Source organism: Ixodes scapularis, unplaced genomic scaffold (genome assembly GCF_016920785.2).
Source record: "Ixodes scapularis isolate PalLabHiFi unplaced genomic scaffold, ASM1692078v2 PGA_scaffold12__126_contigs__length_90152505, whole genome shotgun sequence".
In the NCBI taxonomy this organism is placed as follows: Eukaryota; Metazoa; Arthropoda; class Arachnida; order Ixodida; family Ixodidae; genus Ixodes; species Ixodes scapularis.
In genome coordinates, this window is record NW_024609838.1 from 70926293 (window position 1) to 70940837 (window position 14545).

General features: G+C 53.7%; 1 protein-coding gene across 1 annotated transcript; it reads right to left on the reverse strand.

The window, feature by feature from the left end:
* Positions 1-208: 208 nt before the first annotated feature.
* On the reverse strand, positions 209-1333 carry LOC120849512 (innexin shaking-B-like). Its single transcript, XM_002434790.4, has one exon. It carries the CDS (start codon positions 1331-1333, stop codon positions 209-211), a length of 1125 nt encoding a protein of 374 aa, XP_002434835.4.
* Between the last annotated feature and the right edge of the window lie 13212 nt (positions 1334-14545).

Below are 14545 nucleotides of genomic sequence, written 5' to 3' on the forward strand. Positions count from 1 at the left end.
CTCCAGAGTATGATGGTGCGGGGATATGCTACAAAAATAAAAGTAAAGAAAATGATCTATTTGGTATGCAAAAAGGCCCTTAAAATCTTAAAATTTAGCTGTAATAGCTTGGTTTGTGGAGGTGAAACTTGCCCATTTACACAAACCAGGCTATTACATCCCCCCCCCCCCAAAAAAAAAGAAGAAATTGTTACAATGGCACATAGTTTTATGCCCGACTTTGGGTATTGCAGTATGCAGGATGGGCGCCTGGCTCGGCAAGTGCCCGTGGCGCCTTAACAACGCGTCTCGACAGCTCCCCAACAAGCTGACTGAACACGAGCGCATCCACGTTTTGGCCGATGAGCCCCAGTAAGAACACGTCCCCCACAGAGAGGGACTTCACGAGCGCGCCCAGACGCCCACTGTCGGGAAAGCGCAGCTGCAATAGCTGACAGCGCAGGGGCGCATGAGCGATCAGGATCACCCGGTAGCAGAGTGTCAAGATGCCGACGACGAGCAGTCCCGCGTACCAAAACCAGAGAAACAAGAACAGTTTCTCGTTGAGCACGTTCAGAGGCAGCACGCAGATGGCCTCGCGGTTCTCGATCGCACCCGAATCGCCGTATTTTGCGAAGCTACACATGGCTATTCGAGGGAACATCACCACCATGGGGTTAGCGAGCTCGGGACGTGCCTTGCGCTGCCAACGTACAACGTCCGAGCCGAACAGAAAAAATCCGCCGCCCAGGACCAAGTCCGTCAGTGAGATCTGGACGACGACGTTCACCACGCAGAGCAGCTCGCACCAGAGGTACCTAGAGAAGTACCAGTTGTTTCGATTCAGGTTGAGAACCAGGAAGTCGACGAGCTGTGTCTGCATGTCGCCCCGGTCTTGTAACATTGAAGACTTCACGTCCAGGGATGAAACTATGGCCGGTACCTTGCCCCCTTCCCAAGCTTTCCAAAGCCAGCGCGGGAAGTAGAACGAGATGGCCTGGCAGAAAAGCAGAAAACAGACCCACTGGTAGTACACGTGATGCTTACGGTCCCCTGAGCCGGTTATGCTGTGGCCGGCTCCGGGATAGACAACCTCTTCGCGTTTGGAGAGGTTGAAGAGACTTTTGACGCTGTACGTGGATTCTATCCAACAGAAGGAATCCACGACGCTCTTTGGCAGTGTGGGACAGAAGCAGTCTATGGGAGAGCCCACATATTCTTTGGCGGTGAGCAGCATGCAGAAGGCCAAGAGAAGGGCCACGGTCGCATTGGTGTACAGTCTGAAAACGTTACCATCGATGTGAACCTTGCGCAAGCTGACCAACTTTCGAAGATTTCCGAGGAGGTGAAGCATGACTCCAGGAAAGCAACCGTAGATGAAGCAGCTGCGGTTTGAACGCGAATGCGATAGTGTTTTCTTCTTTCTCTAACTTTGAGCGGTAAGAGCGAACTCCGGGTTTCCAGCGTCCCTGTCCAGCGCGTACGCTCGTGCAATGCAAGCATCGCTCGGAGCAACGTGCAATTGTGCTTGAAGCTTCCGCCTCGGATGCACTAGGGTGCCTCAATGACCTTCTGTTTAGAGTGATGCCACCTTTTGTAGTACCCGATGCCGACAGCACGCGCTCACGGGGAAAATACAAAGAAGTCAACGAAAACAAAATGTCGCCATAGCACAGTCAGCGCCACAGACGCGTGTGGGGACACGCTCTTTCACGCGCTTCTGAACAAAAAATAAATGTAAAAGTGGGAACAAAATGGCCAGATGTCTCCACCCTAAGCAAAACGCACATGAAGGCACCCTAGGATGCACATAAGATGAGACACACCATAGTGTTGCATTCTAGTACACTGTAATAGTTTCATCATCACTGCGGCGAGATGTTTTGGATGCGCCCTTCCCTCTCGTGGCGTATTACCTTAGGAACAACAAGTTCGATGGTGTTTGTGTAACAAGTTAGTGGCGCCCCCCTCCAGTCCGCCCGTCTGCGGCCGCCTGGCTCGGCGGGCAACATTGTTCACGACACCAATAAACGCCGTTGAGCGCACGTGCTCCGGCCAGTCATCGTCCACCCTCACAACCAGGCTGCGTGTCGTCTCTTCTCGGCGGGTGCTTCGGCCCCCTTCGTCCACGTTCTAGAAAGATCGTGACACTGGCGACGAGGAACCGTGGCACTGGAGGCTACCAACGTGCACGGTTCGGCCCACGCCGCCGAGAGAGTCGCAACACCGCCGCCCGCTCCTGTCGCCATGCCGCTCTACGGGAGGCTCGAGCCCTTCGACGGAGATGGGTCCGCCTGGCCAGTCTACGAAGAACAAGTCCACGTGTTCTTCCGGGCGAACGACACGCCCGAGGGGAAACAACGGGACATCTTCCTGGCCAGCTGCGGGACCCGAGTCTTCAGCCTCCTGCTCGACCTCCTCAAGCCGGCCACGCCGCACGTTAAAGCGCTGGGTGAGCTGCTCGCCACGCTGCGCTCGCACTTCAGCCCGGCGCCGTCTACGCTTATGGAGCGGTTCCGCTTCAACAACCGGAGCCGCCAGGACGGGGAGACCCTCGGGCAGTTCGTCGCTGCGCTACGAGGGTTAGCGAGCACCTGCGCCTTCGGCGACCAGTTGGACTCGCTACTCCGGGACCGGTTCGTCTGCGGCATCAACAACCCTGCCATGCAGACGCGACTCCTGGAGCTCCCCGACCCCTCGCTGGACGACGCGGTGAAGGCAGCGCTGGCGATGGAAGCAGCAGCGAAGGACGCCAGCGAGATAGCACGTGCGGCCGGCTCACCGTCGACGGAAGCGGCGGTGCACAAGATGGCGACAAGGAGCGGTGCCTGCAGCCGCTGCGGTGCTGCCCACTCCCCCTCACAGTGCCAGTTCGTCCACGCACAATGTTTCACGTGCGGGAGAACTGGGCACCTCGCACGTGTCTGCCGAGGGGGGAGGACGAGCGGCGGCCAGCAGCAGCAGCAGCCTGGTTCAAGCCCGGGTTCCAGCCAAGCCCGCGGCCAGGGTGGTCGTCGCAAGAAAACGCGGCGCGGACGAGCGGCACCAGGCCTGGGTTCGTCGTCAGCTAGGGTCCACGTCGTGGCCGACGAGCCGCAGATCTTCGACGTGTGGCATTTGAATAAACTTTCGTCTGTGCCACCTTACTTGGTGTCTGTTGAGATCTGCGGCCACCCCATCACCATGGAGCTGGACACGGGGGCCAGCGTGTCGGTCATGCCCGGGAAGCTGTTCAAGCGGACCTTCCCTGGCGTGTCCATCGAGGCGTCTGACGTCATGCTGCGCAGCTACTCCGGGCAGCTTTCCCAGGTCCAGGGTCGGGCCCAAGTCAGCGTTCGCCTTGGCGACAGGGAGGCAATCCTTCCCCTTTACTTAACCAAGGGGTCGTCGCCGACGCTGCTGGGCCGGAACTGGATTCACTCGCTGGGTGTTCGGCTGCCGGAGTACCAAGAAGCTGCGCTGCACGTGGTGCAAGACGTCCCAAGCCTCCTGACCGACTTCCAGTCCCTGTTCCAGCCAGGGGTGGGCACCTTCGCCGGCACGACTGTCGGCATCCACATACCCGAGGGAGCCCGGCCTCGATTCTTCAAGCCGCGTCCGCTGCCGTTCGCCCTGAAAGACGGGGTCACTCAGGAGCTGCAACGGCTGCAGCGAGAGGGTATCCTGGTGCCCGTCAAGACTTCCGAGTGGGCTGCACCGATCGTTCCAGTCCTCAAGCAAGACGGCCGCGTCAGGATCTGCGGGGACTTCAAGGTCACCATCAACCCCGTCGCTACCGTCGAGAAGTACCCGCTGCCTCGGGTAGAAGATCTCTGGTCGGCTCTGTCCGGGGGACAGAAGTTCACAAAGCTCGACCTTCGAGATGCCTACCAGCAGCTGGTGCTCCAGGATGCCGCCCGGAAGTATGTCACCATTTCAACAACCATGGGACTCTTCCAGTACACGCGCCTACCGTTCGGCGTGGCCTCAGCCCCAGCCATCTTCCAGAGGGAGATGGACAACCTCTTCAGGGGCATGAGGCACGTGGCGGTGTACTTGGACGACATCCTGGTTACCGGTACCGACGACGGGGACCACCTGCAGAACCTGCGCAAAGTCCTGACACTACTACAGGACGCCGGTCTCAAGCTGAGGCTGGACAAGTGCGTGTTCCTGACCCCCAGCGTGGAGTACCTGGGACACATCATCTCCCAGGCTGGCCTGGCCCCGGCACCCCGCAAGGTTGAGGCCGTGCTCAAGGCGCCGAAGCCCAAGAGCAAGAAGGAGCTTCAGAGCTACCTCGGCCTCATCAACTTCTACAGGAGGTTCCTGCCCAACCTGTCGACGCATCTAGAGCCGCTGCATCGCGTGCTCCGTGACGGTCAGCAGTGGGCCTGGAAGAAGGAGCAGGACTTGGCCTTCCAGCGCAGCAAGGAGCTGGTCGTTAAGGCTCCAGTGCTGGTGCACTTCGACCCGGCCAAGCCTGTAGTCCTCACCGTGGATGCGTCGCCGTACGGGGTAGGAGCCGTCCTGTCGCACCGGGGTCAGGATGGTCAGGAACGCCCTGTGGCGTTTGCTTCTCGTCGACTACATGCGGCGGAGCAACGCTACAGCCAGCTCGACAAGGAAGGCTTGGCCCTCCTCTTCGGGGTCCAGCGCTTCCATCAGTACCTGTGGGGCCGGCAGTTCGAGGCAGTCACGGACCACAAGCCGCTGCTGGGGCTGCTGGGACCTGACAAGGCGGTCCCAGTGCAAGCATCGCCTCGTGTGGTACGCTGGGCCTTGACGCTGGCAGCCTACAGGTACAAGCTGGTCTACCGCCCTGGGAAGGACCTGGGACCTGCTGACGCCCTGAGCCGCCTGCCCCTGCCGGAGGTGCCTGCTGCCGTTCCAGAGCCAGCTGACGTTTTCCTGCTGGAGCGGGCCTACCCGGGGGTGCTCACCAGGACTGCGGTGGCACAGGCGACCAGCCGGGACCCGGTCCTGTCTCAGGTGGTCAAGGCGGTTGCCCGAGGGGAGGAGCTGCGTCACCAGGCATACAGCCACAAGACCGCCAAGCTGAGCTTGGAGCAAGGCTGCCTCCTGTGGGGTTCCAGGGTGGTGATTCCACAAAGTCTGCGGGCCAAGGTGCTGCCGTTACTGCACGCGGGGCACCCTGGCATCGAAAAGACCAAGATGGTGGCACGGTCGCACGTTTGGTGGCCTGGCTTGGACCAGGACATCGTGCACCAGGTGCAAGGCTGCCAGGTCTGCCAGGAGAACCAGCGAGCCTCGCGCCATGTGGAAATCACCCCCTGGCCGTTCCCACAGAGGCCGTGGTCCTGCTTGCACGTGGACTATGCGGGACCCTTCAAGGGCCACTACTTCCTGGTGGTAGTGGACGCCTTCTCCAAGTGGGTGGAGGCACTGCCAGTCACCAGTCCCTCGGCAAGCGCGACCATTGCGGCGCTGCGGCAAGTCTTCGCGGCGCAGGGATTGCCGGACATTATTGTGTCCGACAATGGTCCCGCTTTCGCCAGCGCCGAGTACCTGGACTGGCTGCAGAGGAATGGAATCCGCCGGATGCTGGTTCCGCCGTACCACCCCGCTTCCAATGGTGCAGCAGAGCGGGTGGTACAGACCCTCAAGAACAAGCTGAAGAGGAGCCAGCCCGGGGATTTCCGGACGCAGGTCGCCCGGGTACTATTCCAGTACCGGACCACACCTCACGAGGTCACTGGCCGTGCCCCCTGCGAGCTTCTGCTGGGCCGGATGGTCAAGACCCCCCTGGACGTCTTGCATCCAGACCTCCGGTCCACGGCGCTCCTGAAGCAGCTGAAGCAGAAGCTGGCTGCTGATCGAGGGTGCCGTCCCGGGCCTTTGCCGGAGCCGGGAGCGTCGGTGTACGCCAGGAACTTCCGTCCTGGCCCACCCTGGTCTGCCGGGCGTGTGGTTTCACCAGCGAGTGCCTCATCGCTGCTCGTCCGCATGCCCGACGGGACCACCTGGCACCGGCACGCCGACTATGTCAGGCCTCGTTCCGGGACCTGGCTTGCACCCTCGGTCGTCGCTTCAGAGGACCAGCCTGCAGGGGGCCCAACAACAGCACCGGTAGCGGCCGGCGGAGCGCCATCCACCCCGGAGGCGACAAGCGTCGACACTCCTGTGGCACCAGTTGGACCGGTGCCACTCCCAAATCCGGTCACTGCAGCTCCACCGGGTGGAGCGCAACCAAGTCAGGCAGCGCCCGGCGTTGCCACACCTGGCCCGTCGACACCAGTGCCCAGGCGGAGTGCACGGCAGCGGAGGCCACCTGACCGCTACTCGCCTGGGTGATCTTCATCATCGACCGGCCAGGACTTTGCACGACCAGACGCCGAGTTGGTGTCGGCCGTGCGCGTCGTGTATTTAGTTTTTTTTGTTTTTAGGAAAAACAAACTGGGGGGGAGGAGTGTAACAAGTTAGTGGCGCCCCCCTCCAGTCCGCCCGTCTGCGGCCGCCTGGCTCGGCGGGCAACATTGTTCACGACACCAATAAACGCCGTTGAGCGCACGTGCTCCGGCCAGTCATCGTCCACGCTCACAACCAGGCTGCGTGTCGTCTCTTCTCGGCGGGTGCTTCGGCCCCCTTCGTCCACGTTCTAGAAAGATCGTGACAGTTTGTAATTAGCATGATGTGAGCTTAAACCATTGAGCTCTGAAACCAACACTCCCAACACCGTCAAAATTAAGAGTCTTTACGTTACATTTATTTCTGTCGATGAGAAAGCTTTTGCTCACGTCATACTCAGCATTCGGCCAATCGTGGAAGGTCACCCCAGCAATCTAGACCTTACAAAAAAGGACTCCTGGCCCAAGGAGGGATAGGTGGCCGAGTGGGCTACAGTAAGCTAGCGCACACCAGCTCGGAGCACGTGGAGCGAAAGCTCGCACTGCAGAACCCAGGGATCCTTGGTTCAATCCCCACCCCGACCGGTTTCGATCTGGATGAGCATCCTACCGGCCTGCGGTCGTGTACCACTACTGCGTGGCGCACGTTAAAGACCCCAGGCTAGCGGTTGAACTGCACTGGCTAAATTTATCATCTACTGCGAGTGACTCGTCGCAACTTTGAAATGGATGACCAACTACACGCTGTCTAAGTATCCCCACAACCACAATTATTGACTCCTGGCCGGTTCCATTTTCAGTCTTCGTGCGGACGGCGCGCGATTTGCTCGCTTTCCGAGACGACGAACATGGCCTTGCTGGGCTGAGGACTTCTAAATATCGGAATGGTGTATACATCTTTGCAAGCACGTCGTCCCGACTAAAGCCCCTTGATAAAGGTGTTTTCACAAGTACCGCCAACCATTGTTGTGGAAATGCGCAAGACACGTGCCACGAGCGGGTGCTCCGCCGCCATTCGCTTCCAGGGGCCGCTCATTTCAGTGCTGCGCCGCCATTTGCTTCCAAGGGCCGCTCGAGACATGGGCCACGTGCGCTCGCGCATTTGGCGCTACTTGCAAACACAAACGAAAACATATCGAGGGGCTTTAGTCCCGACTGGTGTCTCATCCGTGAAGGCACGTGCAGCACCCGCGTGAAGGCGACTTTGGAAGGCCTGGAATGGCACGCGCTTTCTTACAGGAGCAGGAATATGGCGGCAGCCAGATGCCTTGTTTGCAATCGTCTATACTCGTAGACAAATTTCTGTGGCCTTCCAGAAGTGAAGAGTGCGCGTGCACAGCTTTGATCGGCACCACGGTGTAAGATAATACTCTTAAGGTGAGGACCAGCGCGCTCCTCGCGCAGTGCAGATAAAGTTCGCTTTTCACTCTCTCTCTCTTTCTCTCTCTCACTATGGTTTCAAGCGGCGCCGGCAGATGACTCGTCGACCCGTGGGCACAGCAAAGACGGCTCGTGCCGCCTCATGCTCCACACGCGCAGAGCTCCAGCGAGGTTGTCGCTCGTGCAGAAAGACCACGCTGTACCGGGGTGTCATGGCAACGAGTTAATTTTTTTCGCTCTCACACAGTTTCGCCGTTTGGCCGCCGGCGACACTGTCAGCTGCGGGCACAGTGGCCGCGGAATAATGCAGCCTTTCGGATGCCCGTCGAACGACCACTATCTGATTCCTCGCGCCCCGCGTTCAGCCCCACCGTGTCCACACCTAAAGAGTGTATCTTACACCGTGATCGGCACTCAACGTGTTCGATCGAGCGCCCGTGAGTCCATAGCTTTGACTATTGGCGACGAGACTTTCGTTGGCGCCCTCTTATGCCCGAGTCCCACTAGAGGGACAAACAGAAACAAACGACAGCGACAAGACTCAAACCAGTGTACCTTTCGCTATTTTACAGGGTTTGTAGAATAAAGGAGGCTATGCTCAAGCACCAGCATCATGCACGCGACGGTATCTTTGACAGTCTTGTAATCACTCGTGCTTACGTCACGAGCACCAAACGACTAAACGCTTGTCAAAGGCACACCAAAGGTACCATCGCGAGCATGCTGCATGTGTTGGAGGCTTGTCGCGGTCGTTTGTTTCTTATAAAATAAAAAAGCGCTAACTAAGTCAAGGACAAAAAAGAAGGAGAAGGCGAACAGGACGAGCGCTTGACCTGTTTGCCTTTTTGTTGTCTTTGTCTTTGTTAGCGCATTTTATTTTATAAAATAATAAGTCATGTGCCAACTCGTCAGCTTCGCCACTTTCGCTTGTTTCTGTTTGTCACTCTAGTGGGATTCGGGCATTATGGTTCCTCTCACTGACGTCACAACTGAGATTATTAGTAGCGAGTGACAAGTTCGCTGGTGGGTAAAAAGTGTGGTGGAAGCCTGGAAATCACAGTCCTAAATCAACATCGTCAAAGTTGAGAGTCTGTCTTTGCTCTTATTTCCGTCCATGGGAGCAGAACTCATCCTTATAATGACGTAATAGTGAGCGTTTGACCAAGCATTGAAGGTAAAGCCCCTTTATGTTTCAAACGTAGCGCATAGCGCGTCGATGCACGAGGCACATGCAACGTGCAGCCCTTGGGAAGATCATGGCGGCACAGCGCAGCACTGAGCCAGATTTCAGACGCCATGTTCTTTCCTTTAGAGGGGTATGCACTTAAGCTAGTTGGTGATCCAGATTTCCGAGGGTAAAAACGCTAAAAACAATGGACAAGTAAAAACAAACGAACAACACAGAGCGCTCTGTGTAGTTCATTTCTTTTACTTGTCCGTTGTTTTTAGCGCTTTTGCCCTTGGAAATATGTTCTTCCCAGAAGTGGCGCGCGGCACGTCTCTCGAGCATTTCCACAACAATGAATGGCGCCACTTTTCCCAGGATAGAGGGGCTTTAGTTGAAGGCCGAAGACTGCGACGCGTTTAGTCGGGCGCGTCGCCAATTGACGGGGAGATGTTTTGCTTTCGCCCTCCTATATTTCCCTCTCCTAACATCATTACCTTGCGAACAAGCTTAAAATCATGGCGCTCTGAAAGCTACACTGCCAACTGCGTCAAAAGTGAAGTTGTCACATTACACTCATTTCCCTCGATGAGAAGCCCTTTACTGACGTCAAAGTCAGCATTCGGCTAATCGTGGAAGGTCGACCACTGCGATTCCGATGAGAGGAGGAGAACGCGCGCAGAGGTTTAATCAGCGCTCATAAAAGGAAAGGGCGCGCGTGCCCGTGCTTTTGACTGCATTGCCCCAAAAAAGTTGTCCTCTAGTATATCTTTGACTGAATAGCCACAGAAAGCTGCGCCCAGATGTTTCGATGGCGGCATCTTATAGTTTCCGTTCGTGGCGTCAAGATCAAGATTTGCACAACGTTGGATTTGCCTTGCCGTGACGTCAAGATTCGGGATCGGATATTCATCTAAAGTGGCTTTTCAAACAGTTCGTTTCCAACCGACTCGCTGAGACAACTTCTCATGCGCGCAAAAATTGCGCAGGAACTCGGGAATGGTTTCACCTAGTGCCACTAAATAAGCTACGCTTCAGAGTAACGACACTTACCCATCCTTTGGCTTAATATCATGGTGGCCAGTTATCTGAAGCTTTATCCGAAATCACAGGAATCGCTTTTCCGTCCTTCCGAAATGTTTAAACAGTTCGCAACAGATAAAAGCAATATTACATGAGCTTCTTAACACCGAACCTCACGCTGACGAAGTCGCACTTTTGAATCATTACAATCTGCATTTGCGTCTGTTCTGCACAAGCACCAAGACAATATCGGGGAACAGAGTGCCGACACTCTAAGTATAGCTCATATAGCTCACAATTTGAGGCACGCGAGAACTAGCCTGAACGAAAAAGAGCCTTGCAACATGGTAGATGCAGAAGGACGATTGGCGCAACGCACATCCCAAGGTGGCTCAAAGAGGAAGCTGAGGTATCGTTTCGATGTCAAAGGTTCGAACACGACTGGTTGACCTCCGAGCCTATTCCGTTCAGGAAAAGGTTCGCCATCTTGCCAGGAATTTGGCCTCCTCGGACCTGTGGGTCACTGCGGCCACTATAGAGTCGCTGAGTAGGTTTGCAGAGTACCGAAACTCCAAAGCTCCGTGCCGTGGCGCTCAAATTCATCCATATCCGTGCCGTCAATTTGAAGCCTTGCATAAAACACCGTACGATACCTGTGCGTATCGCACGCCGTTGGCGTCCTTGACACGTGTTACAGGGAAGTGTGTGGCGCTGAGAATAGCCACGTTAAATTATTTACGACATAATTTGCATTACAATCTAGCTGCACTCGTGTAATCATTACTCCGTGGTTCACGCTAGATTACAGGTTAGGGGTGATACCGCACTGGTCAAAGATCTCATTTTGAGATGAGTCACCTCTTACTGTCTAAACATCCAGACGGACCAGTAATCCAGTCGACGATGATGATCTGTTTAGTTTTCCCGTTGCAGTGGCGAACTTTATCGCATATAGATTGGCCGCCAATTTCTGTCGTATTCAGGCGCTGTAATTTTTAACGCTTTTGGAGCATTCAAAATAACGTCGTATAAACGCAGCCGCATTTCATCGATTTATTTACCACTGCATACAAGATATTGGGGACTGGACAGCAACGGAATAGAATAAAACAATGTCTCAAGCTCTTGTGATAACATGGCCATATTGTTTTGCTGGTCCGATGAAGCTTGCAGCGAAGTCCAGCAATGATTTCCCCGTGACGATTCAGGCAGTTGACAGTCGAAGCAATCTCTGCAAATGGTTAATGAAGACAAAAGGCAATGACGGTGAGTTACGACAATAACTTCATATAATATCAATGACTCCCTAAACTGGAAACAAGCAATACTCATCTCTTTAACTCGGGGCATCAAGTGACATACCTCTTTAATACCGTGCTGTCAATTAATGTCTCGTTTTGCCACAAGGCAGAAAAACAGCAAAGTAATGAACACAAAATACACTTAAGACTGCTTACGTGTAGTAATGAGAAAGCATTCCTACACGCAGCGAATTGCTACAAGCAGCGCGCCACGTTTTCCCTTTTCGCACAGCGCTCCGGCGGTGACATCGCGCTCCTGCACTGCGCACGCGCGGCGCCCCCGCCGGCTCCACGGCTTCCGTGATGATGCATCTGCGTTTCCGTGATTTTTTTTTGTGCTTTATTTCTGAGGCGCGTCCACTTTGACCTTGAGCGGCCCCGCCGGATTCCGTGACGAAGCATCTGATATGACGCGTCGCAGCCAATGGGAATTCAGGACTCGTTTCGCTGCTACAGACAACGCGGCTTCGCTCCATGGGACAGTTAATGCTTTCGTATTAAAAGCTCAGATGAAAATTTTCTGAGTGCCCGTTCACACAAGAGTGTTTGCTTAAACTGCGTAATGGGTCACCCGGACATTCGTGACTCCGATTTCGCATTCAAAGCTACTCCTAATATAGGTTTTCATCCTTCACACGAAGCGAAGCAATCTGAATAGAAAGCATTGCAATCGAATTCTTATTCAGAAGCAGCCGTTCTTCCGAGCATCGTTCGTGTCAAACCAGGCTCAATTGAAGCAGCCTGATTGACTGCGAGGCGATGAGCGGTACGCGGAGAAGGCCAGTGAAGTGCATGCACCTCAACAAGCTTGCTTCCTGCATTGGGCTTGGAATTCTTTCGCTTTTTTTAATGGCAAGCCAAGTACCCCTTGCCTCCATAGTAGCGTTGCTGCCCGACGGGAATCGGGAGAGCCTTTTGCCGTTCTCTGACCTGCTTCTTTACCCGAGGGCACAGCAAGCAGGAATGTGGGAGCCGCGAGATACAAAACGTTAGGATGCGATTGCGTGAAAATACGTGTCCCACGGCTCTAACTGGCTAAAAAGCTACAAGGAGCCTTGCAGCAGAAGCTGGTCGGTCTTGACTCCGCCAAAATCCTGTGCCTCGGAGTCGACAGCTTTTGAGTAGTCGGAACGGTTGGACGCGCGCAGCATCACACGTTTTCTCTTTTTAATCGGGAAGTGTGGCTGCTGTCATTTATTGTGGATATATCCTTCTAGAAATCGGAGACAGCTGTCTCTGACGTTTCGGAGAATCCGGTATCTCGGTGCGTGTGTCGGCAGTAGCCTCTCCATAGGCGCAGCACGAGTTCGCAACTAGATACTTCACCTCGCAACTGCGTTGCCGCGCCCCGTTTTCTCGTGCGCGGGCTACCATCGCTAGGGGAGGATTTGGTGCTGTAGGCGCGCTTTCTAATGCAAGTGAGCCGAGTAGAATATATTCTCCAAGTAAAGGTACTAACACGGAATGTCTCTATGGGCTGAATTTTATGCGGAAGTTGTCCCGCTGGTGTGTGATAGAAAAGCGTTATACGCAGGCAAAGAAAAATGAAATATGCACAGTCCATAGCAGGCAATGCATAAGTATGCAAATCGAATAGAAGATATAGTTACAATTATTCGTGCGTACTTTTGACTAGGCAGAATTAATCACAGCCAGTGAGATTCACAAAAGGACTAGGTTGAAATCAAAACCCGAACCATGCGATCCGTATTTCGACGTCCTTGATCAGCCCCAGGAAAAGGTGAAAGAGCACAAAACAGCTTGACCAAGCATGACTTGTCGCCTACAGTCGCCTGCTATTAGCCCCAAAAAGTCTGCGTGGCGCCCCCTTACGGCGAACCGGGGTGACGTCACGCCGAGGCCAGTATTTTTACCTGACTTTCCCTGCTTGCCTTGTGGAGGCTGTGTCAACATTAACTGTTGGCACGCTCATTTCTATTTACATTTTTTGTGGGCGTGTTTCGGGAAGTCTGAATTTTTATATGCGGTTTCCTTGAGGTATGGCCCGTAGGTTCAATTGAAACTTCAACCAACATTTCAGGCATGGTTGACAGGGCAGGCAACGCATGAATCCCAGCTGGTACAGTGATGTCTCGTCAATACGGACGCCTCCGTTTTTCCAAACAATCGTCCATAATGTGAGTGGTCCATATTAACGAGACAAGAATGCATGTATTTTCCCAGTTTGTCTCCGAAAATGATGTCCATACAGCGGAGTATCCATAATAACAGAGTCCATATTAACGAGACAGGATTGTATGTGAAGAGGAAAAAAATTGTGACCACACTTGCAGAAGCATCACGATATATTTACATCTCACGGAATCGGTGCTGCTCGTGGTCGGAATGAATTGACAGGGTGTGTATACTATTTCGTTTCTTTTTATCTGTATCTGCATCTTAACAAAATTGCCGAAGCCGATAAGCTGCATGCTGCTCGAGTAGCATGGTAAATATAGTCTTCGCCATAGAGAGAGATCGCAAGTGAGACAACCCAAGTACAGGACAAAGAAAGTAGGAACACAGGCATATACAAGTTATTTATTTATATCTGTTTACATTTCTGGGATTTCACCTTTGCTAGATTCAGATAGTATTTCAATGAATTTCACTGGTGGTATTTGCAGACTTGTTTATAGTATCCCTCAAGTAATGTACAACAAGTGTAAGTGAAAGTGTCTAGCCCATTATTAGTCCCTTCTGACAATTTGCGTTTTAGTGGCTCTAAAATTGAAATTTTAGCTAAATCTAATTGGTCCTTAAGCTAAAATATTAGAAGCTTTTCTCACGCAAACTGTCACCCTCAACAAGCTCCACATTGTTTGCACCTAGTGCAGTATCTTGCACTGTACTGCCGTTCGAATGCTTGCTGTTCCTCCTGTTTTCCTCCTGCCAGAGGGTCCAGGAGTTTGGAGGCTGAGGAAGCTATATACTGGGGACCTGCGTCAGTGTCTCTTTTACCTAGAAATCACAATTCAAACTTAAACGGTGTATTTTCCAAATACACAAGGCTGGAATAAAGAAAAAAATGTCAGGAAAAAGTAGAAGCATGCCAAATTAAAGCACTATTTTGCTGTACATATTTTGGGCAGTTCAATATCTCTTATACAGGCAACAAGGGGCAATTCGGCCGTTTTCAATGCTATCATACAAGCATATTTCCAGTAATTGTGCGTATTTTAAAAAAATATAACAATCCTGAATACATGTACGGATTATATTATTAATTCACGTAGAAGCTACACTTATGTAAAACAAACCTCTGGACTGCACGTGTCTGCGATAGACTGCCTGTGTCTTGCTCCGCGATTTTCCGTGCACGGTGCATCGCTCGGCGGCGTGCGTCGCGC

Coding starts and splice junctions, on each gene's coding strand:
- LOC120849512 (XM_002434790.4), bottom strand. CDS start 1,333: ATGCTTCACCTCCTCGGAAATCTTCGAAAGTTGGTCAGCTTGCGCAAG.